Source organism: Oncorhynchus mykiss, chromosome 31, assembly GCF_013265735.2.
Source record: "Oncorhynchus mykiss isolate Arlee chromosome 31, USDA_OmykA_1.1, whole genome shotgun sequence".
Taxonomy (NCBI): domain Eukaryota; kingdom Metazoa; phylum Chordata; class Actinopteri; order Salmoniformes; family Salmonidae; genus Oncorhynchus; species Oncorhynchus mykiss.
In genome coordinates, this window is record NC_050571.1 from 11,550,643 (window position 1) to 11,576,036 (window position 25,394).

A 25,394-nucleotide genomic window follows, 5' to 3' on the forward strand; every position below is an offset into this window, starting at 1 on the left:
TTCAGTTCTACAACACTCATTTTATTAAAACAAAAATATCTTCTCTCATGTTATTGTTACAGAACTTATCCAGAATGGCACTGTGTACAGGCAGAACATTGGGCATAGTTGACAGTGTTATTGTTACAGAACTTATCCAGAATGGCACTGTGTACAGGCAGAACATTGGGCAGTGGAACAGACGGTGACAGTATTATCGCTCATAGACACAAACACAACGTATTCATTTCTTCCTTCTGTTCAACCCTGGCTCATCCATCTTTATCTTAGTTCACCCCTTTCCAACCAAGACTGCATAAAAAAAAGCCTAATTCAAAACATTTGACAGTTAAAATCATATTGGCCTTCCCTTTACTAATCATGCACCCCTAACCCCACAGCATCAGAGTCAACGCCATTGTGATTAACTAACATGGCGATACGGAAAGAAGCAGAAGCGATAGTCATATTTATTAGGTGGAGGAGAAGAGAGAGGGATGACTGGAGGAGAGGAACCATGGCGTTTCATTTGGAGCCCTCTTCAGCTTTCTTCTCCTGCTCGATATCTGTGAGAGAAAGAGCGAGCGAGGGAGGGGGAGAGCAAGAGACTTAGTGATTAGTCTATGTCTTGATCACTGTTGTGATGGATACATGGCATATTGAGTAATCAAACTATCATATATATTTGTTAATCACCTCATTTATTTCAAAACACTCAAAACAGGACATCACAACCCATCCAAAATGGAAGATACTGTATCAGAAAATGGCAGTACATCATCATACAGAACGTTAAAATCACGAGCTATCACTGAGCAATAGAACACAGGAAGATTCCACTCTCATCAGGAGGGGGGCTGGTTGAGAGGCAGCTTCTGAGACAGATGGTTCCTCTCCTGTCATTGGCTCGTTATCAGTCTGGCTGGTAAAACCGCCAGTCCAATAGTCAAGCATCTTTTATTGTGCTATCAACAACCCTCTCGTCAGGTTTCTACTGTAAATCCTGCTATCAACAACCCTCTCCTCGGGTTTCTACTGTAAATCTTCAAGAGGTGTGTGTGAGGCTGTCTGAGTGAAGCTATATGGTATGTCTGCTGGTAATACTGCACTGTACAGCCCTGTCTAAGTTGGTACTTGCCAGAGTTTATGGGGAAATTGTGCTTTAAGAAATAAAATGGAAGACTACACAATAGAACATGGTAACAGAGTAATTGTCATGTCATTTTAATATTATGACCATGTAATACTGATGTAAATACCTGGAAATAGAGAACTGGAAATAGAAAGCCTAACCAACCAACTTCAATTGGGGGTCTAGATTTCATTACTAGAGGTTCCTCCCTGCATTGCAGTATTCTCTGTCCTGGGGTGGGGGTTATTGCAGTATTCTCTGTCCTGGGGTGGGGGTTATTGCAGTATTCTCTGTCCTGGGGTGGGGGTTATTGCAGTATTCTCTGTCCTGGGGTGGGGGTTATGATGCTTACTACTGCTCTCCCAATCACACCTCTTACCACACTGCTACGGACAGAGAACATCTTGAATATCCACCCAAATCACACCTCCTACCACACTGCTACTGACAAACAATTTATATACATTTCCACACTATGAGTTTGGAATAATACTGTGAAATTGTGAAAAGGATGATGCAATTTCAGTGTAAGAGCTGTTTGAAAAAGCTGCCTGAAATTTCAGCCTGTTTTGGTGGGAGTGAGATTTGGCGTTCCATGGTAACATCACCATGCGGTAAAATTAGTTAATAGACCAATAAGAAAGAGAGTTCCAAACCCCTCTGCCAATAACAGCTAATTTTCTGTTTTCCGCTCCCCACTCAAAACCTGCTAAATTCTTGCTTGAGAAATTGCTCTTCGCTAAGAAGATATTTTTGTTTCTCTTTGACAATTTTAACTCACAGCAATCACAGTAATCACAGCAATCACAGTAATCACAGTAATCACAGCAATCACAGCAATCACAGTAATCACAGTAATCACAGCAATCACAGTAATCACAGTAATCACAGTAATCACAGTAATCACAGCAATCACAGCAATCACAGTAGTCACAGTAATCACAGCAATCACAGTAATCACAGCAATCACAGTAATCACAGTAATCACAGCAATCACAGTAATCACAGCAATCACAGTAATCACAGCAATCACAGTAATCACAGCAATCACAGTAATCACAGCAATCACAGCAATCACAGTAATCACAGCAATCACAGTAATCACAGCAATCACAGCAATCACAGTAATCACATCAATAGCCTAGTGGTTAGAGTGTAGAGGCGGCAGGTAGCCTAGTGGTTAGAGTGTAGAGGCGGCAGGTAGCCTAGTGGTTAGAGTGTAGAGGCGGCAGGTAGCCTAGTGGTTAGAGTGTAGAGGCGGCAGGTAGCCGTGTGGTTAGAGTGTAGAGGCGGCAGGTAGCCTTGTGGTTAGAGTGTAGAGGCGGCAGGTAGCCTTGTGGTTAGAGTGTAGAGGCGGCAGGTAGCCTAGTGGTTAGAGTGTAGAGGCGTCAGGTAGCCTTGTGGTTAGAGTGTAAAGGCGGCAGGTAGCCTAGTGGTTAGAGTGTAGAGGCGGCAGGTAGCCTAGTGGTTAGAGTATAGAGGCGGCAGGTAGCCTAGTGGTTAGAGTGTAGAGGCGGCAGGTAGTCTAGTGGTTAGAGTGTAGAGGCGGCAGGTAGCATAGTGGTTAGAGTGTAGAGGCGGCAGGTAGCCTAGGGGTTAGAGTGTAGAGGCAGCAGGTAGCCTTGTGGTTAGAGTGTAGAGGCGGCAGGTAGCCTAGTGGTTAGAGTGTAGAGGCGGCAGGTAGCCTAGGGGTTAGAGTGTAGAGGCGGCAGGTAGCCTAGTGGTTAGAGTGTAGAGGCGGAAGGTAGCCTAGTGGTTAGAGTGTAGAGGCGGCAGGTAGCCTAGTGGTTAGAGCGTTGGACTAGTAACCGAAAGGTTGCAAAATGTTGCATTCCCGAGCTGCCAAGGTAAAAATCTGTCGTTCTGCCCCTGAACAAGGCAGTTAACCCACTGTTCCTAGGCCATCATTGAAAATAAGAATATGTTCTTAATTAACTGACTTGTCTAGTTAAATAAAGGTAAAATAAAAAATAAAATGTATGAAGTTTGAGATGTGGGCATGCAGTATCTCAGGTTAGGATTGGATCGTGACAGATAGAGGCAACAACAGAGGTTATATGAGCATTCCCTTTAAAATGCTAAAATGCTGTACTGTTGACCAGAGCCAGGCACTATGTGGGGATAAGGGTTCAATTTGGGATGGAACAAGAGAAAGGAGGAATCAGGCAGAATCTGATGGAGGGGGGTGATAAGGATCAGTTCATGTTGATGAGGCTGCTGTCATGGTGACCGCGTAACTCCTCTCTTCCTGCTCCTCTGTCACGTCATTTCCTGTCTGACCTACGGCTTCAGCCTTGTCCATCCTGTCTGAACTAAGACCTCTTTAGGTCGGCACTAAAGCCTTAGCTAGTACAGTCCCTTTCTGCACCAGAAGGCAGACTCTCCTCCCCTAACTGCACTAAGATTGCATCTCCAATGCAGCTTGACTTCAAAGCTCAATGCACAGGCCCAGAAAGCCCAGCCTTTTGTGACTACTCTGCATAATGTTATTAATACCAAAGAAATAACTGGTGGCTGCCAGGCCTCAGAGCCACTAAAATATCATCACGGTTCTGTAACGCTGCTGGATAGCAGTCAGACAAGCGTGTACTTGATAACTGGAATGCAGTGGGCGTAACTGTAAAAATGTTACCTACGGTGAGTGTTCTTCTCAACAGTGTACAGTGTACTGTTTCTGGATGGTCAGGTGAAGATTTACCCTCTACTTTACATACAGTCAAATAAAGAGAAACTACACATCACTAACTCTACAGTAGAAGGGCACTAACTCTACAGTAGAAGGGCACTAACTCTACAGTAGAAGGACACTAATACACTACTAACACTACAGTAGAAGGGCACTAATACACTACTAACACTACAGTAGAAGGGCACAAATACACTACTAACACTACAGTAGAAGGGCACTAACACTACAGTAGAAGGGCACTAATACACTACTAACACTACAGTAGAAGGGCACTAATACACTACTAACACTACAGTAGAAGGGCACTAACACTACAGTAGAAGGACACTAATACACTACTAACACTACAGTAGAAGGGCACTAATACACTACTAACACTACAGTAGAAGCGCACTAACACTACAGTAGAAGGGAACTAACACTACAGTAGAAGGGCACTAACACACTACTAACACTACAGTAGAAGGGCACTAACACTACAGTAGAAGGGAACTAACACTACAGTAGAAGGGCACTAATACACTACTAACACTACAGTAGAAGGGCACTAACACTACAGTAGAAGGGAACTAACACTACAGTAGAAGGGCACTAACACACTACTAACACTACAGTAGAAGGGCACTACCACTACAGTAGAAGGGCACTAATAGACAACTAACGCTACAGTAGAAGGGCACTAACTCTACAGTAAAGGGCACTAACACTACAGTAGAAGGGCACTAACACACTACTAACACTACAGTAGAAGGGCACTAACACACTACTAACACTACAGTAGAAGGGCACTAACACTACAGTAGAAGGGCACTAACACACTACTAACACTACAGTAGAAGGGCACTAACACTACAGTAGAAGGGCACTAAAACACTACTAACACTACAGTAGAAGGGCACTGACACACTACTAACACTACAGTAGAAGGGAACTAACACTACAGTAGAAGGGCACTAATACACAACTAACACTACAGTAGAAGGGCACTAACACTACAGTAGAAGGGCACTAACACACAACTAACACTACAGTAGAAGGGCACTAACACACTACAGTAGAAGGGCACTAACACTACAGAAGAAGGGCACTAACACACTACTAACACTACAGTAGAAGGACACTAACACACTACTAACACTACAGTAGAAGGGCACTAACACACTATAGTAGAAGGGCACTAACACTACAGTAGAAGGGCACTAACACACTACTAACACTACAGTAGAAGGACACTAACACACTACTAACACTACAGTAGAAGGACACTAACTCTACAGTAAAGGGCACTAACACTACAGTAGAAGGGCACTAACACACTACTAACACTACAGTAGAAGGGCACTAACACACTACTAACACTACAGTAGAAGGGCACTAACACTACAGTAGAAGGGCACTAACACACTACTAACACTACAGTAGAAGGGCACTAACACTACAGTAGAAGGGCACTAAAACACTACTAACACTACAGTAGAAGGGCACTAACACACTACTAACACTACAGTAGAAGGGAACTAACACTACAGTAGACGGGCACTAATACACAACTAACACTACAGTAGAAGGGCACTAACACTACAGTAGAAGGGCACTAACACACTACTAACACTACAGTAGAAGGGCACTAACACTACAGTAGAAGGGCACTAACACTACAGAAGAAGGGCACTAACACACTACTAACACTACAGTAGAAGGACACTAACACACTACTAACACTACAGTAGAAGGGCACTAACACTACAGTAGAAGGGCACTAACACACTATAGTAGAAGGGCACTAACACTACAGTAGAAGGGCACTAACACACTACTAACACTACAGTAGAAGGACACTAACACACTACTAACACTACAGTAGAAGGACACTAACGCACTACTAACACTACAGTAGAAGGACACTAACACACTACAGTAGAAGGGCACTAACACTACAGTAGAAGGGCACTAACACACTACAGTAGAAGGGCACTAACTCTACAGTAGAAGGGCACTAACACACTACTAACACTACAGTAGAAGGGCACTAACACTACAGTAGAAGGGCACTAACACTACAGTAGAAGGGCACTAACACACTACTAACACTACAGTAGAAGGGCACTAACACACTACTAACACTACAGTAGAAGGGCACTAACACTACAGTAGAATGGCACTAACACACTACTAGCACTACAGTAGAAGGACACTAACACTACAGTAGAAGGGCACTAACACACTACAGTAGAAGGGCACTAACACTACAGTAGAAGGGCACTAACACACTACAGTAGAAGGGCACTACCTCTACAGTAGAAGGGCACTAACACACTACTAACACTACAGTAGAAGGGCACTAACACACTACTAACACTACAGTAGAAGGGCACTAACACTACAGTAGAAGGGCACTAACACACTACTAACACTACAGTAGAAGGGCACTAACACTACAGTAGAAGGGCACTAACACAATACTAACACTACAGTAGAAGGGCACTAACACTACAGTAGAAGGGCACTAACACACTACTAACACTACAGTAGAAGGGCACTAACACACTACTAACACTACAGTAGAAGGGCACTAACACTACAGTAGAATGGCACTAACACACTACTAACACTACAGTAGAAGGACACTAACACTACAGTAGAAGGGCACTAACACACTACAGTAGAAGGGCACTAACACTACAGTAGAAGGGCACTAACACACTACAGTAGAAGGGCACTAACACACTACTAACACTACAGTAGAAGGGCACTAACACTACAGTAGAAGGGCACTAACACACTACTAACACTACAGTAGAAGGGCATTAACACACTACAGTAGAAGGGCACTAACTCTACAGTAGAAGGGCACTAACACACTACAGTAGAAGGGCACTAACACTACAGTAGAAGGGCACTAACACACTACAGTAGAAGGGCACTAACTCTACAGTAGAAGGGCACTAACACACTACTAACACTACAGTAGAAGGGCACTAACACACTACTAACACTACAGTAGAAGGGCACTAACACTACAGTAGAAGGGCACTAACACACTACTAACACTACAGTAGAAGGGCACTAACACTACAGTAGAAGGGCACTAACACACTACTAACACTACAGTAGAAGGGCACTAACACTACAGTAGAAGGACACTAATACACAACTAACAGTTACAGAGTGTGGCAGACGTAGGAGTATGAGCAATAAGGGGAGGAGACAGGTTAGGAGACAGGACAGGAAAGAAGGAGACTGGGAAGGAGACAGAAAAGTAGATAGGGTAGGAGAAACGTACCCTCCTTGGTTGGCAGAGTGTTCTTCTCAGCAGTACTGGTCTTCTTTAGACACTTCTTGTCAAAGGTCTCCACTCCCTGCTTCACTGGGTTGTTGTCGCCCATCTTAGATGATGTCTGAGGGAGAAGGAGTCAGAATGTAAATGTCGAGAGAGAGAGGGAACGAGAAGAGATAGAGGGAGAGAGTCCTTAGACAAATGTGTAATCTAGAATACAGGTGAGTGGATGCAGGTATATCCAGCCACACCCACCTTTACCACACACACACACACACACACACACACACACACACACAATCCAGACTCTCTAGCTAGTTACGTAATTCAGTCACTTGAATCAACACACACTCCCACAACATTACCATTCACCATCTAACAAAGGAGAACAAATATCCAGGAGATAGAGAGCTGTTCTTATGGCGTCATGTTACCCAAGCACTCAGGTCTGCTGCAATGCACTGGTTCTATCTAGTATACAGGAACGCATAACTTTCTGCTTCAGAGAGAGAGAGAGAGGCTGCAAAAAGAGCATATTGGGATGGAAGAATGGTATTCTCAAAATCTATGAAAGGATGTGAATGAATGAACCTACACGCATTAGGATGTTTAGGTGCCACTTCCTAGTGTTTTAGATCTGTGTAGACCTGCAGTCTACTCATTCAAACACAAATACAATTCTGAGCATACTATTAGAAAGTGTACACTGCCCTAACAAGCAAAAAGGCAGTAACTGCTCATTTGGTCTAAGATTAGTTAATGTCATTTTTTGCTACATTAAATACATGCTTAATCATGTGGACAAGTATCCTGTATTGTGTTTTGGAGAAAATGGGGGTCATGTTAGCAGTAACTGCACAAAGTTACTGTGAACCCAAGGTAAATAAAATACATTTTTCTCAGTTCCACGCTATGAGCAGTTACTGACTTTTTGCTTGGTAGGGCAGTACATTGCAGTGTGATTTCACATGCAAGGGCCAATGGTGTATCATGTTCCACCTCCACACACTGGTGCTTTATTTGAACAAATATTTAATTTATACTTCCACAAACGCAGAACTCAAAAACAGTCTCATGATCTGCTTGCAGGCAGACCTTATCTCGGTTCCCGTGAGTGCAATAGCTGGGTGTGACGTTGTTGTTTTTGCAGACCAATTTCTGCAAACCGTACAGATTCATTCATAGGTGTCAACGCCATCTGCAGTCAAATCAGCTAATTTGACAGATCTGTCATGTTGAGTTTACTATTAGAACATGTTTTTATCATAAACGGCAGCCCAATGAACCGCCAAACCAAAAGGCTGACTGTAGGCTGGAAGCATGTCAGCCGTCAGCATCACATGCATTGATTGGGCTTTTAGGTAACAGTGCGACAACTGAAAACAATAAAATGTATTCGGAATGTCATCATACCAAGGCCTGTAACTATGATATAGATAGAGCCATGATGACAATTCGCCTAACCTAACCATACAATAAGGAAACACTGACACGTTAAATAGCCTAGTTGGCAAAGGAATGCTGCAGGTGCGTTAAATGCATGCATTGTAGAACTGTCAACACAGCAACAACAAAAAAAAATTAAAAAGCCTAACACTAAATCATATTGTCTAATAATAACAAATAATATATAGCCTATTATTTACTGACAATCAAATACAACCGCACCTTCCTTCCGTCTGTTATTTTTATTTTTTATTTTTGCATAAAAACACATAATAACACGATCATCAGAATAACGTTTTTAGGCTTTGATGGCAACATAGGGTGGCATCCATAAACTAACGAACACATAGAGGGAGACAGGGATATGGAATTTGAATCGTTTGTATATTAAAGCTACCAATATTTACCTGGTCCGAGGATGTGCGGTGAGAATGTCCGTTAAAGGTACTACGTCAGGGTGTAGTCTGCATATGTGTTGGACAAACGGTTAAATAGGGAAAGCGCAGCCTTTTTTTTTTACACCAACTAGACACCAATCTGAGCTCCGCCATTGGCCCAATCCATCCAGAGGAGGGATACCATTGGCCAGGTTAAATCCATTCGTTGAGATGTTGAGGGGGACAATGTTGTGCAGCGTTCATTTGATAAATCCGACAGTGATACCACAACGCCACTTTGTGGATACATACAGCATAGCTTACAGGTCCAGAGTTGAGTGGAGAGGGCAACGCAAGAAGCATCTCCATATAAAATTCATCATAAACTGGGTGGTTCCAGCCCTGAATGCTGATTGGCTGTTCCGTCGTGGTATATGAGACCATATACCACGGGTATGACAAAACATGTATTTTTACTTGCTCTAATTACTTTAGTAACAACTTTATAATAGCAATAAGGCACCTCTGGGGCTTGTGGTATATTGCCAATATACCACGGCTAATGGCTGTATCCAGGCACTCTGCAATGCGTCGTGCATAAGAACAGCCCTTAGCTGTGGTATATTCGCCATATACCACACCCCCTCGTACCTTATTGCTTAAGTATAAAGTGCAAACACATATTCAGAATAACCTGCAAAGTGAAACTCAAGTGTGGTTTGATAAAACATGTACTAATACTCAGGCATGTCATAATGCAGCCTCGTGGATCAACATTGTATAGTAGTACAGTCTGGTACTTACAGTATATGTTCTCTGATGTCAAAATTTTATGGGGTGGCAGGGTAGCCTAGTGGTTAGAGCGTTGGACTAGGAACCGAAAGGTTGCAAGTTCAAACCCCCGAGCTGACAAGGTACTGTCGTTCTCCCCCTGAACAGGCAGTTAACCCAAAATAAGAATTTGTTCTTAACTGACTTGCCTAGTTAAATAAAACAATTATCATTGAGAGTGGAATATAATCAATTAGAATAGATATACTATATAGTCCATTTTGTGAGAAACGAAACATTGGTAATGAAGCAATAAGTATAAGACAAAAGAAGGGTCCTGAGTGATACATATCTCATTTGATTGATATGCAGTTGTTTGTTGAAATGTTATCAAGGACCTGTTGGCGAACCTTGACAGAGCACCTTGAACATAAATGGATCTCCTCGGCTCCGATACATTCCTGACATAAAAAAATAGGAAACAGTGAGGCACCTGAAAGAAATAGAGCCATTACACATCATTATCTTTTGGCTCATAAAAACCTGATATCAGAGATACAGTACAAATGTTAGTGAATGTTTAACGGCTGTCTTCTCTTTTCTCAAAAATACAATTAAAAACTGTAAAATAAAAATTTAAAGTTGTACTTTTCACTTTTTAAACATTTAATAAAATGTGTATGGTCTGCTCCTCTTCAGCCGACCTTCCCACAGTGCCTTCCAGCTCCGCCTCACCCCCCCCAGCCCAGCCTGCATGTTGACCACCAGCATAGACAGAGGATGCAGGGGCATGCTGACCACCAGCATAGACAGAGGATGCAGGGGCATGCTGACCACCAGCATAGACAGAGGATGCAGGGGCATGCTGACCACCAGCATAGACAGAGGATGCAGGGGCATGTTGACCACCAGCATAGACAGAGGATGCAGGGGCATGCTGACCACCAGCATAGACAGAGGATACAGGGGCATGCTGACCACCAGCATAGACAGAGGATGCAGGGGCATGCTGACCACCAGGATAGACAGAGGATGCAGGGGGCATGCTGACCACCAGCATAGACAGAGGATGCAGGGGCATGCTGACCACCAGCATAGACAGAGGATGCAGGGGCATGCTGACCACCAGCATAGACAGAGGATGCAGGGGCATGCTGACCACCAGCATAGACAGAGGATGCAGGGGCATGCTGATCACCAGCATAGACAGAGGATGCAGGGGCATGCTGACCACCAGCATAGACAGAGGATGCAGGGGGCATGCTGACCACCAGCATAGACAGAGGATGCAGGGGGCATGCTGACCACCAGCATAGACAGAGGATGCAGGGGCATGCTGACCACCAGCATAGACAGAGGATGCAGGGGCATGCTGATCACCAGCATAGACAGAGGATGCAGGGGCATGCTGACCACCAGCATAGACAGAGGATGCAGGGGGCATGTTGACCACCAGCATAGACAGAGGATGCAGGGGCATGCTGACCACCAGCATAGACAGAGGATGCAGGGGCATGTTGATCACCATACTAATCACAATTCCTCACAGAAAGGATGAGACTGTAGGAGGAAGCCCCTTCTCCCTCAGAGCAGCACTGACTCCGGCCGAAGTAGCCGAAGCTTCCCAGGGGGTTACGGGCCAGTATGGGGATGACGGCTCTGTAGTACCCCATCCCCAGCTTCTCTGCTCCCAGACGGGCCAGCACACTCCTTAGGGTGGGCAGGCTGCGGCCGTTGTTCCCGTCCTGCAACACATTCTGCACACGTTCAAATGGCGTGAACACCAATGCCTCCACCACGCCCGTGCCGAGCCCAGCCACAGCTGGTAACGCGGAGAGAGGGATGACACTGCAGGGGTTGGTGATGGAGGAAAGTGTAATATAGCCCAGATATCAGTGTCCCGTTCAGGGTTCTCATCACCACCACCTGTAGAGCTTCAGGAAACCCTCCTTCCTGAGTTGGCCTATAGCCTGACTGACTACAGTGCTGTGAAACTGCTGGCGGAACACAGTCTTGTTGACAGGGAATGTGTCGAGAGTGGACACCAGGTTGGAAGTCCCACCATGCAGGAAGCTGAGTGGCCAAACCATTCTGTCCTCCCTGTTGTCTTGGTTATCTCCAGGATCCCGCCCTATCACTCTGACAGATGAGAGAAGCAGCTTATTATAGAGAGACAGCTGGATGTAGACTAGTTAAATGGACAATACAATCATAAAAATGTAGGTTATAATAATGTTATATTTTAATATATGAATAATTAACACATTAATAAACTCTTGATAACACTACACAATTCAACAATCCCTTTACAATAATAATAGCTTGTGGGACTATCTAAACTTGCTCAATAGCTATATGTCCTATTGAATATCTTCTATGATGTATTACACCTAATAGAATTAAAACATGCATTGAGCAACAGTTTAAAGAATACATTTTAACCTACTTACCAGACCACCGAAAAGGATTTGTTTAGCCTACAGATGATTATCTCATTTTATAGCCTAGCCATAGTTAGATATGTGCAACCTGGTCTCAGAGCATTTCGTATTATTATGTACACATATCCAAGAAATTACATTTAGTATGATATGTTACATTTCATAATGTATGTATTAATTTGTGGATTTCCACCAGCCATTCTATATGGTATGTTACAAATTACAATGTGTATTATATTGTAACAACCCTGTGTTTATAAGCGCGGATATCGACTCTGCCGCTTGAGCATGCTTTTGGGGCACAGTCGATAGCGCGCCGGACTTCGGGCTAGAAGGCAGAGGGTTCGAGACCTGCTCCCTGCTGTTTCATTACAATATGTTACAAATTTGCTAAACTTACAATATGTTACGAATTTGCAATACATACTCTGTTGTGAATTTTCAAAATGTATGATATGTTACGAATTCTAGCTAAGTGGCTAGGTGGCTAACGTTAGCTAGCTGGCTAATGTTAGCTAGGCTAGGGGTTAAGGGTTAAGTTAAGGAATTAGGTTAAAGTGTTCAGGTTAAATGTATGACTAAAAAGTAGTAGTTAAAGTTGCTAATTAGCTAAAACGCTAAGGTTGCCCATGATAAGATTCGAATTCACAACCTTTGGGTTTCTAAACATTTGCTTTATGCGTCCTCCCATTCACACTGACCAACCAAACTACTTTCATTCTGGCCTTAAGTAACCATGTCTTATGTAACCATACCAAAGGTAGCATACTGCAGCACACTCATTTGAATATCCCGTATTTATATTTACTATGTTATGTCTAGTCTATGAGACAAGGCTGTGCAAATCGGTCACAAGCACTTACAAGAAATCCCCCAGTGGTAGGAAAAAGGATCCAATTGTCACTCTCGAGTAAAAGTTGAGTAAAAGTCTAAAACTACTTGGTTTTAAATATACTTCAGTATCAAAAGTAAATGTATAAATCATTTTAAATTCCATAAATTAAGTAAACTAGACAGCAACATTTTCTAGTTTTTATTTTATTTACGGATAGCCAGGGGCACACCAACACTCAGACATAATTTACAAACGAAGCATATATTTAGTGAGTTCGCTCGATCAAAGGCATTAGGGATGACCAGGGATGATAAGTGTGTGAATTAGACCATTTTCATGTCCTGCTAAACATTCAAAATGTAATGAGTACTTTTGGGTGTCAGGGAGAATGTATGGAGTAAAAAGAACATCATTTTCTTTATAAATGTAGTGAAGTAAAAGTGAAAATTGTCAAAGTACAGATATCCCGAAAAAGTATTTTTACTTAAGTAACTTTACTTAAGTTCTCGGTGTCGAATCCGGTCTCGAGACCACATATTGAGTGTCTCGGCCTTGTCTCGGTGTCGGGCACATTTGTAGACTCGGTCTTGGACAGTGAGGAAGCTTAATTTCTTCCCGAGACCAGCGAGGTAAAAAACTCAACATGATCCGTTTCCATTCAGTCAGCGCATCAAACCGATTCACCAGACCAAATATACACACTACTTTCTTGAAACATGAAAATCTTAACAGCCTTTATATGTATTATAGACATGTTTGCTCAGTGGCGAATTTATAGTCCTTCATTGTGTTACAGACAATTTCGTGATCCTGAAAGCACAGCAAACGTAATACCAGCGCACTCATGTCGGAGTGCACTTCTTGTAAAACCCAGTGGCGTAGTGGAGGGTATACGCAAGTATAAACCGACTCGACTACGCCTAAGATAATGAATGGAAAATATATACTAAATACAATATGGGTTGTATAGAGTTAAGAATAATTCATTACAACACCGACAGGAAATAACGGTGTAGGGAGCACTGCTGTTGTCATTACGGGGTTGAGGGGTTCACGCCCCTTCTAGAATTACCATTGGATGAATTTCTTCGACCGGTCTCCATCGATTGGAGAGCATCATCTATCAGTCAATGTCCGGCAGGGAGCGTTTATCACAGAAAATTGATTGTTGGCTGATCTCTTAATAAGGTCAATGCCCGCTCCCCACAGAAATCGAATTAGCATAATACAAAAATCAGCATAAAAATCCATTAGACTAGAGATATCTTGGTTTTTGCATTGGATGTGTGTCAATTGTCAATTCGTATCGTCCGAGATCCCTAAAGATTGGACAGCTGCCGTGGTCATCCCCCTCTTCAAAAGGGGGTGACACTCTAGACCCAAACTGTTATAGACTTATATCCATCCTGCCCTGCCTTCTCCGCTGTGCTATCCGGTTTCCGAGCTGGTCACGGGTGCACCTCAGTCACGCTCAAGGTACTAAACGAGATCATAACCGCCATCGATAAAAGACAGTACTGTGCAGCCGTCTTCATCGACCTGGCCAAGGCTTTCGACTCTGTCAATCACCGTATTCTTATCGACAGACAACAGCCTTGGTTTCTCAGACTGCCTCGCCTGGTTCACCAACTACTTCTCAGACAGAGTGTGTCAAATTGGAGGGCCTGTTGTCCAGACCTCTGGCAGTCTCTATGGGGTTACCACAAGGTTCAATTCTTAGGCCGACTCTTTTCTCTGTATATATATCAATGATGTCGCTCTTGCTGCAGGTGATTCTCTGATCCACCTCTACGCAGACGACACCATCCTGTATACTAGTGGCCCTTCTTTGGACACTCTGTTAACTAACCTCCAAACGAGCTTCAATGCCATACAACTCTCCTTCCGTGGCCTCCAACTGCTCTTAAATGCAAGTAAAACTAAGTACATGCTCTTCAACCGGTCGCTGCCCGCACCCGCCCGCCCGACTAGCATCACTACTCTGGACGGTTCTAACTTAGAATATGTGGACAACTATAAATACCTAGGTGTCCGGCTAGACTGTAAACTCTCCTCATATTAAGCATCTCCAATCCAAAATGTCTTCCGATTTCGCAACAAAGCCTCCTTCACTCACGCTGCCAAACATTCCCTCGTAAAACTGACTATCCTACCGATCCTTGACTTCGGCAACTTCGGTAACTCTGTGTTGTTGTTTGTGTTGCACTGCTTTCTTTATCTTGGCCTGGTCGCAGTTGTAAATTAAAACTTGTTCTCACCTGGCCTACCTGGTTAAATAAAGGTGTTCTCAACTAGCCTACCTGGTTAAATAAAGGTGTTCTCACCTGGCCTACCTGAATAAATAAAGGTGTTCTCACCTGGCCTACCTGGTTAAATAAACGTGTTCTCACCTGGCCTACCTGAATAAATAAAGGTGTTCTCACCTGGCCTACCTGAATAAATAAAGGTGTTCTCACCTGGCCTACCTGGTTAAATAAACGTGTTCTCACCTGGCCTACCTGAATAAATAAAGGTGTTCTCAACTGGCCTACCTGGATAAATAAAGGTGTTCTCAACTAGCCTACCTGGTTAAATAAAGGTGTTCTCACCTGGCCTACCTGAATAAATAAAGGTGTTCTCAACTAGCCTACCTGGTTAAATAAAGGTGTTCTCACCTGGCCTACCTGAATAAATAAAGGTGTTCTCAACTGGCCTACCTGGATAAATAAAGGTGTTCTCACCTGGCCTACCTGGTTAAATAAAGGTGTTCTCACCTGGCCTACCTGAATAAATAAAGGTGTTCTCAACTGGCCTACCTGGTTAAATAAACGTGTTCTCACCTGGCCTACCTGAATAAATAAAGGTGTTCTCAACTGGCCTACCTGAATAAATAAACGTGTTCTCACCTGGCCTACCTGAATAAATAAAGGTGTTCTCACCTGGCCTACCTGAATAAATAAACGTGTTCTCAACTGGCCTACCTGGTTAAATAAACGTGTTCTCACCTGGCCTACCTGGTTAAATAAAGGTGTTCTCACCTGGCCTACCTGAATAAATAAAGGTGTTCTCACCTGGCCTACCTGGATAAATAAAGGTGTTCTCACCTGGCCTACCTGGTTAAATAAAGGTGTTCTCAACTAGCCTACCTGGTTAAATAAAGGTGTTCTCACCTGGCCTACCTGGTTAAATAAAGGTGAAAGAAAATAAAAAACCCACAGCATCCGCCTGTCGTACTTTCACATCTGCGACGAACAGAGCATAGGATGTGTGTCAGACCATGAGACGTCCAGAAAAAAAAAGTTATCTCACAAAATCGTCTATTATGTCTGAACAGTTTGGGCTACACACCAATATATCTATGGAAAGATGAGACTCTCACGAACACCTACATGTTTTGCTCTAAGACTCACCTGAAGGTCCCGGTAATGAATGGAAGTATTCTGTATATGGAGACTGTTTAGCACCAACAATACAGGTTAAATACATGTTGAAAACATCCTTTAGATGTTTTTTTTTTTTTTGGGGGGGGGGGGGGGGGGGGGGACTGTTGTAATAGCTAATAGCAGTAAGGCCAAATTGTTGTATACTTCAAGGGGTCTTAAAATTTAAAATGATCCTTGGTATGACCTTTAAACAATTCCATATACAGTAGTTTATAAGCCCTTACTCTTATAGGTTAAATATGCCACTGGAGCTCCTGCACCAGCAATAAGCTGTGGTATGAGACCACACCAACAATTGAAGTGTGTACAGTACTGATTACGTGTCATTATGAATTAGCCCATACTGTTATAAATGTTATGAATCACCTACTATGCAACTGTAGCCTGTATAAATCACTGGTGTGTTACCAGCAGCAGACGCCTAATAAACAAACCAGAATCCAGGCTTCATTCATTTTCACCATCTCTTTAATAAGATCACATTCAGCCATCACATATTTGGTGCACTGATTCAACAGAATATAAGCACATACACAAAACTTTAAAAGTCAGACAGATACCACTTTTGAGAGTTTATTATACAAATGTTATTGAAAAAAAAGTTAAGTAAATATGTAAAATAGCAGATAAAGACTTATGTTTTCTTGGAAGCTCCATCCTGCAGAGCTATGACCTCCAGCTAAAAACCAACAGCTTCTAGACAACTTCAAAATGACAACCTCGAAGAGCAAAACCTGCCTCCTCTGCACCCACACTGAAAGAATGATTCCCAATAGTCTTAAGAGAGGCAGTCACCCTGCTACTTGTTTAGCTTAGCAGCTGAGGGATGGGGTTGAAGGAGTGTACCTACTCAAATTCCTAGACAGAGCTAGGGATGCAGGTCACGTAAGAGGCATTTATACGTTATATTCTTCAGTAGCTATATATAATTAATTTAGAAGTCCAAAAATAGAATTATCAATCCTGGATTGCCCCTTTTTTAAAAGACTTAAGTCTCTACAGACTATGTTGAATCACCCAGAGGAACATCAGTGGCATTGTAAACTATAGCTCATTCTGATTCACTTAACGTACTATGACCTTGTCTTTCAAACTGATAAAATTAAATGACCAAAATAATAAAATACCTGAAGCACAGGAGGTTGGTGGCACCTTAATTGGGGAGGATGGGCTCGTGGTAATGACTGGAGTGGAATGGGTGGAATGGTATCAAATAGATCCAACGAGTTCTCCAGGTGTTTGATGCTGTTCTGGCCATTATTATGAGCTGTTCTCCCATCAGCAGCCTCCACTGACCTGTAGTCAGTCAACATCCAACCATCCATCTCACCCTCTTTTTGTAGCATAGCAGAAGTACTGTAACAGCAGTATTATGAAGAGGAGGAGAATGTTCACATTAGGTAAAGACATGTATGTATGCATGTATGTACAGTGGGGCAAAAAAGTATTTAGTCAGCCACCAATTGTGCAAGTTCTCCCACTTAAAAAGATGAGAGGCCTGTAATTTTTATCATAGGTACACTTCAACTATGACAGACAAAACGAGGGGAAAAAAATCCAGAAAATCACATTGTAGGATTTTTTATGAATTTATTTGCAAATTATGGTGGAAAATAAATATTTGGTCAATAACAAAAGTTATCTAAATACTTTGTTAAATACCCTTTGATGGCAATGACAGAGGTCAAACGTTTTCTGTAAGTCTTCACAAGGTTTTCACACACTGTTGCTGGTATTTTGGCCCATTCCTCCATGCAGATCTCCTCTAGAGCAGTGATGTTTTGGGGCTGTTGCTGGGCAACACAGACTTTCAACTCCCTCCAAAGATTTTCTGAGGGGTTGAGATCTGGAGACTGGCTAGGCCACTCCAGGACCTTGAAATGAGTCTTACGAAGCCACTCCTTCGTTGCCCGGGCGGTGTGTTTGGGATCATTGTCATGCTGAAAGACCCAGCCACGTTTCATCTTCAATGCCCTTGTTGATGGAAGGAGGTTTTCACTCAAAATCTCATGATACATGGCCCCATTCATTTTTTCCTTTACACAGATCAGTCGTCCTGGTCCCTTTGCAGAAAAACAGCCCCAAAGCATGATGTTTCCACCCCCATGCTTCACAGTAGGTATGGTGTTCTTTGGATGCAACTCAGAATTCTTTGTCCTCCAAACATGACGAGTTGAGTTTTTACCAAAAAGTTATATTTTGGTTTCATCTGGCCATATGACATTCTCCCAATCTTCTTCTGGATCATCCAAATGCTCTCTAGCAAATTTCAGACGGGCCTGGACATGTACTGGCTTAAGCAGGGGGACACGTCTGGCACTGCAGGATTTGAGTCCCTGGCGGCGTAGTGTGTTACTCATGGTAGGCTTTTTTACTTTGGTCCCAGCTCTCTGCAGGTCATTCACTAGGTCCCCCCGTGTGGTTCTGGGATTTTTGCTCACAGTTCTTGTGATCATTTTTACCCCACGGGGTGAGATCTTGCGTGGAGCCCCAGATCGAGGGAGATTATCAGTGGTCTTGTATGTCTTCCATTTCCTAATAATTGCTCCCACAGTTGATTTCTTCAAACCAAGCTGCTTACCTATTGCAGATTCAGTCTTCCCAGCCTGGTGCTCTTTGGTCTTGGCCATAGTGGAGTTTGGAGTGTGACTGTTTGAGGTTGTGGACAGGTGTCTTTTATACTGATAACAAGTTCAAACAGGTACCATTAATACAGGTAACGAGTGGAGGACAGAGGAGCCTCTTAAAAAATAAGTTACAGGTCTGTGAGAGCCAGAAATCTTGCCTGTTTGTAGGTGACCAAATACTTATTTTCCACCATAATTTGCAAATAAATTCAGAAAAAAAATCCTACAAATGTGATTTTCTGGATTTTGTCTGTCATAGTTGAAGTGTACCTATGATGAAAATTACAGGCCTCTCATCTTTTTAAGTGGGAGAACTTGCACAATTGGTGTCTGACTAAATACTTTTTTGCCCCACTGTATGTATGTATGTATGTATGTATCTGTGTGTGTGTGTGTGAGTTCACCCACTTAAAATAAATAATCAAAGCTTACACACCCCCCCCCCCCCCCCGATAGACATTGCACCCTACTCCCAGTACATTGCACTACTTTTGACCAGGGCCCATATGGCACTTGTCAAAATAAGTTCAATATGTAGGAAAAGGGTGCCATTTGGGATGCTATCACTGTTTAGGGGAGAGAGAGTCAAAATGAACATGTTATTAACAATCATTGATCCTACTAATTGTAATTATTACATGGTTTGTTAGCATTAGCAGCAGAGTGATGCTAATATAATGGTTGTGTTTCCCCCGGTTGGTGTCAATTCCATTTCAATCTCAGTCAATTCAGAAAGTAAACCTAATCCCAAATCCAATTCCACATTTTCCTAATTCAAAAAGCATTGAAGAGAATTGGAATGTCAGTGTACTTCTTGAATTGACTGGTATTGAAATGGAATCGAGTCCAACCCTGGTGTTTGTATAGGACATTCCCTCTTCCTCTGTTCGGTGTAACAGAACACTAGGGCTGGATTCTATTCAATGATGAGAAACATTCCAGAATACTGGGCATAGAAATGGAATGAAGAGCCGACTCCACATTCCTTATTCTACCTAAAAGACAATCATATCTGTTCCCCAAATTCCCTATTCTGCATGAGAGATGGCCATGTCTGTTCTATCTGAATGTTCTGTGGTGTTGTGTCCTCCTGAACGGTGCCCCAGGTGACTCAGTGTGTGTGTGTGTGGGGCGTTACAAGGGGACGTGGCTGAAGAGGTAGGAGACAGATTCCCCGTTGTGGGTCCTGCGGATGGCCTCAGCCAGGATCATAGAGATGTCAATCACCTAGAGGAGAAACGGATGGTTAATAACACACAAACTACGTTCAGGAAACATCCAGATACGCGTCAGACTGACTATTCACCGTTTATAAACAGAAACATTGTGCTTTTCGCTCATTTATAGAATGAACAATTTTTTATGATTTTAGAATTTAAAATGTTTAGGTGACCCGATAATTCAAACTACTTGCCGTTGTCTTAGATGTTAAACATCATCAGAGTAGCAACAACAGAATTTCAGCTTAAACTACCATTACATTATTGGAAAGTATAACAGTCTACTTATGTTAAGGTGAATGACCCTGTTATAACCTCTGACCTGTAACGTAGGACAGTAATACAACCTTTGACCCCTAACCTATATCCAAGGACAGTGCTGTGACCCCTGACCTGTATCCAAGGACAGTGCTGTGACCCCTGACCTGTATCCCAAGGACAGTGCTGTGACCCCTGACCTATATCCAAGGACAGTTGTGACCCCTAACCTGTATCCAAGGACAGTGCTGTGACCCCTGACCTATATCCAAGGACAGTGCTGTGACCCCTGACCTGTATCTTAGGACAGGTCTTCATCTTCTCCTCCTGAGGGATAGTGTTGGTGACGACCACGGCCTCGAAGCAGGCGTTGTTGATGCGGGAGATGGCCGGGCCAGAGAAGATACCGTGGGTCAGGATGGCATACACCTTGGTAGCACCAGCTGAGATCAGCCTGAGGGTGGAGGGACAGTAGCTCCTTAAGAAACCGTGTGGGGTAATATAGAACCTCCAAATGTACCTGTATGGATACACTGATTTTTGCTGCAAGGACTCTCATTTGGATGAGAAGTGAAATGGTGGTGGGTATTTCCACAGCTCTGTAATACGAATGTCTTGACATTAAATCAGTGATGCAGTTTAGGTAAGATTCAGCCCAGACACCCATTGCTTGGGCATAGACACGTGTGTCAAGATTAGTCAAGGTCATAAGGTGACACTTTACTTACTTGTCGGCCGCGTGACAGATAGTACCACAGGTGTCTGCCATGTCATCCACCAAGATGGCTACCCGGTCCGTGACGTCCCCGACCAGCACCATGCGATCCACCTCGTTGGCCCTCTTTCTCTCTTTGTGAATCAGAGCAAAGTCCACGTTGAGTCTGTCCGCTATGGACGTCACTCTGTCACACAGAACACAATACACAGTGTTAAGAGGAAGCCAAGTGACAGAGGTACAGCAGTCACCAAGTCGGTCCATTGTTATCGCGTAAAGATTTGTTCGTGTGAAGGAGCAGTTAGACACACAGACGTGTGAATCTAAAGTCCGTTTCACCACAGATAAGGCCGAGTTAAAGAAAGATATGGTTCAGGGGTAAAACCACCTAAGGTCAAAAAAAGAGAGGAAGTTAATGTTCTTAAAGCAGTCGTCTATAGCGTGGACAGTGGTTCCCATACTCCTCTCTCTTTCTTCCCCCTCCGTCTCCTCTCTCTGATCTATCACATTTCATATTTTGGCCAAAATCCCTCTGACCACTCTGTCCTGCCTCACCTCTTGGCTCCCCCTGCGTCTGGAGAGACGATGGTGCAGGTCTTCCACTCTGCGATGTTCTCCTTGATCCACTTCAGTACAGCAGGCTCAGCATACAGGTTATCCACCGGGATGTCGAAGAAACCCTGGAGATACCAGACACACACAGACAGGAGTCAGAGGCTGCCATCTAGCGGTTTCACATCCCAGGAACCATCTTTAGTCACTGTGCCCTTGAGCCAGTCACTTAACTCCTATAGAACTCCATGTGTGGTGTGTGTTAGCTGATTGTGTTGTCTGTTGGATTGGGGGATGCAAAATAATTTACATCTGACGGACTCAGTGTATCTCTATATCCTGACTGGTTGAACCTCTACTGTCAGACCCCAGTGTCCTCCCTGCTCCTAACCTCTACTGCCAGACCCCAGTGTCCTCCCTGCTCCTAACCTCTACTGTCAGACCCCAGTGTCCTCCCCGCTCCTAACCTCTACTGTCAGACCCCAGTGTCTTCCCTGCTCCTAACATCTACTGTCAGACCCCAGTGTCCTCCCTGCTCCCAACCTCTACTGTCCGAACCCAGTGTCCTCCCTGCTCCGAACCTCTACTGCCAGACCCCAGTGTCCTCCCTGGTCCTAACCTCTACTGTCAGACCCCAGTGTCCTCCCTGGTCCTAACCTCTACTGTCCGACCCCAGTGTCCTCCCTGCTCCTAACCTCTACTGTCAGACCCCAGTGTCCTCCTTACTTCTGACCTATACTGTCAGACCCCAGTGCCCTATTGTCCTCCCTGCTCCTGACCTCTACTGCCAGAACCCAGTGCCCTCCTTACTCCTGACCTGGATCTGTGAGGCGTGGAGGTCCATAGTGATGATGTGGTCAGCCCCAGACACAGACAGCATGTTAGCCACCAGCTTGGCTGAGATGGGCGCCCGACTCTGCAAGCGAACACACACACACATCTCATTTGTTCTACTCACATCACATGATATGAGCTGAGTCTTCCATCTTAAAAGTTGGTCCATAGTACATTTCCTTCCTAAGCCACAAGGGGCAGCAGACAGGCTATCCTAAACGACACAGTCAACAGACAGGCTATCCTAAACGACACAGTCAACAGACAGGCTATCCTAAACGACACAGTCAACAGACAGGCTATCCTAAACGACACAGTCAACAGACAGGCTATCCTAAACGACACAGTCAACAGACAGGCTATCCTAAACGACACAGTCAACAGACAGGCTATCCTAAACGACACAGTCAACAGACAGGCTATCCTAAACGACACAGTCAACAGACAGGCTATCCTAAACGACACAGTCAACAGACAGGCTATCCTAAACGACACAGTCAACAGACAGGCTATCCTAAACGACACAGTCAACAGACAGGCTATCCTAAACTACACAGTCAACAGACAGGCTATCCTAAACTACAGTCACATGTACAACTTCAAGTCAATGAAAAACAACTTCTAACTACTCTGCTACAGAAAAGTGATACTGTTCACTTTTTGTACAGTGTATTTTTGGCAGACACATAGAACATGCAATACATTATATTGGGAGGACAAGAACACACACTGATGTAAATAATCAGAGGAATGGAGGCAGGCAGGTGACTACAACAAACAGATCCCACAATGACTGCTCACTCGGTTCAGAGGTCACACAGGGGCTGAACTTAAATCAGTGGAGATGAGAAATGTGGAGTGAGAAATCAAATCTAAACCCAGGCATGCTCCCAGTCCCATCCATCTGCTGTAGCTGCCTGCTGGAGTCTGTCCATGCAGTCAGTGGCAACAACATGGGTGGTCGGGTCACTAGGCAGTGATGTGGTATAATGGTAGGGTTGGGGTCAATTCCATTTCAATTCAGGAAGTACACTGAAATTCCAATGCTTTTCAATTAAGAAAATGTGGTTTACTTTCGGAATTGAACTGGTGACGTGGTATAATGGTTGGTGGTGTGACAGCAAAGTAACTAGGTGTCTGTCCCTCACCCCCACCTTGTCCTTCTTGTCCTGCCGTGCGTAGGGGAAGCAGGGGATGACGGCTGTGACCCGGGAGGCCGAGGCGATCTTACACGCATTGATCATAATCAGCAGCTCCATCAGATTATCATTGATCTCCCCACATCCGCTCTGTACGATGTAGACATCCTCTCCACGCACACTCTCTCCGATCTCAACACTGTTAGGGCCCAGGGGAGAGGAAAAGTGAAGGGGAGGACAGGGTAAACAACACTCTCTGCTAACACAGCATGACACTAATGATGATAGATGATCATGAGAAAACACAGCCTACAGGTGTTCAGGGTTAGGGGCCTTAGAAGTGCAGTGACGAGAGAAGAGTTGAGTAGATAACTATATAATATAACTATGGTATGAGCAAAGTACTGAACAACACATAATGAGAAGTCTCCCGCTTGTTGCATCAATGTTTCATCAACAATTGTTTCACGTGTGTTTTTAACAAAAAACGTGTCACTCAATCATGGTTATAACCTGTATGGGTTGTCCGCTCTCACAATTCCCAGATATTTGCTGAAATGTACGGGGAAGTGTAGTTCGCCCTCAAGACAAACTGAGCGCCAAAATTAACCTCAAGAGATGCATGACAAACTACAAGTTCCAAGCACCTTTGCGAGGCAGCGTCAGAAGCAGCACGCTAACGTAATGTTTCTCACTCATCTTTCTGTAACATAAGATTGAAACAGATTAGCTTTTTATACATTAACAGTTTACACTTACCATGTTTCTTGATTGCTGAATTTCTTGGTCACAACCTTCCCGAGTTCCATCCCAAGACGATCGGCGATTTTGTGAGACAGTTCCCGATGGGAGCTACCGCTAAATATCTTAATGTTCGGCATTTTTTTATGTTCCAGGGTGTCGTTCTACGGGAACTAGCTACAGTGCTAGTAACAGCAAGTACCTTTGAGTGATGTTCGACCTATTAGCTCTAGTGAACTGTTGGAAATCGATAGCTATCATCAAGCGTGATGCGTTGCCAACCTATCCACCATCATTCCCTTCTTCACGCCTGCGCCGGTCCTTCTTCCTGGTGGCGCCCACATCACGTGATTTTGTTGAATCAAAGATAATAGATATTCTGACAAGATTCTACATATCTCTCCGCGGGAGTCGTTGTCCACAAAGCAGCACGGCGGGCAGTCTACCCTTTTATAATTTCTTTGGATTGGTGGATACATCGCATTGTTTAAATCCTATTTTGAATATTCGATGAGTGTTGTTGACGTTAACAGCGTGTATTCAATGGAGAGAAACGCTACGAATATGCATAGCCATCTCGAGAGACAACTCCGATATAAATGTTTTTTTTCTCAAAGTTGCTGGGATGTCACGTGTCCTACTTATAGCAGTGTACTCATAACTCACGCATTACGATCGAATAAACCTCACCTAGCAAATAAATCATACATTTTTGTTGTTGACCAAATTCAAAACTCATTGACCTCATACAAAAACTCTTCGCTTGGTGGGCGAAACAACGAAAAACGCCACCTGCTGGAAGAGGACAGATTTTCTGCCGAAATTGGCCACTCTTCCTCTTCCTCTCTGGTTAAATGCATGAATCCTGTGAAAATGAATGTTTATTGGCTGACAGCAAAGGTATATCAGACAGTATACCACCGTACAGCAAACTATTTA

The 25,394-nt window shown here is 43.7% G+C and overlaps 2 protein-coding genes across 8 annotated transcripts; both read right to left on the reverse strand.

Moving 5' to 3' along the window:
• Window positions 1-9,083, reverse strand: LOC110504560 (thymosin beta-a). Of its 2 annotated transcripts, none has more exons than XM_036970223.1 (3): window positions 8,931-9,083; window positions 7,084-7,198; window positions 1-545 (listed from the first exon to the last, which is right to left on the reverse strand). In XM_036970223.1, exons 2-3 carry the CDS (start codon window positions 7,184-7,186, stop codon window positions 505-507), a joined length of 144 nt encoding a protein of 47 aa, XP_036826118.1. In that variant the 5' UTR covers window positions 7,187-7,198; window positions 8,931-9,083; the 3' UTR covers window positions 1-504. The 2 variants fall into 2 exon arrangements, with proteins under 2 accessions (XP_036826118.1, XP_021438999.1); XM_021583324.2 differs by lacking the exon at window positions 8,931-9,083 and adding an exon at window positions 7,512-7,580.
• A 7,732-nt stretch (window positions 9,084-16,815) lies between these two features.
• On the reverse strand, window positions 16,816-25,394 carry LOC110504558 (ribose-phosphate pyrophosphokinase 1). Of its 6 annotated transcripts, none has more exons than XM_036969708.1 (8): window positions 24,474-25,391; window positions 23,724-23,913; window positions 22,559-22,657; window positions 21,745-21,869; window positions 21,203-21,376; window positions 20,769-20,928; window positions 20,135-20,223; window positions 16,816-17,725 (listed from the first exon to the last, which is right to left on the reverse strand). In XM_036969708.1, exons 1-8 carry the CDS (start codon window positions 24,593-24,595, stop codon window positions 17,458-17,460), a joined length of 1,227 nt encoding a protein of 408 aa, XP_036825603.1. In that variant the 5' UTR covers window positions 24,596-25,391; the 3' UTR covers window positions 16,816-17,457. The 6 variants fall into 6 exon arrangements, with proteins under 6 accessions (XP_036825603.1, XP_036825604.1, XP_036825605.1 ...); XM_036969709.1 differs by having other exon boundaries at window positions 23,730-23,913; window positions 24,474-25,387; XM_036969710.1 differs by lacking the exon at window positions 22,559-22,657 and having other exon boundaries at window positions 23,730-23,913; window positions 24,474-25,394.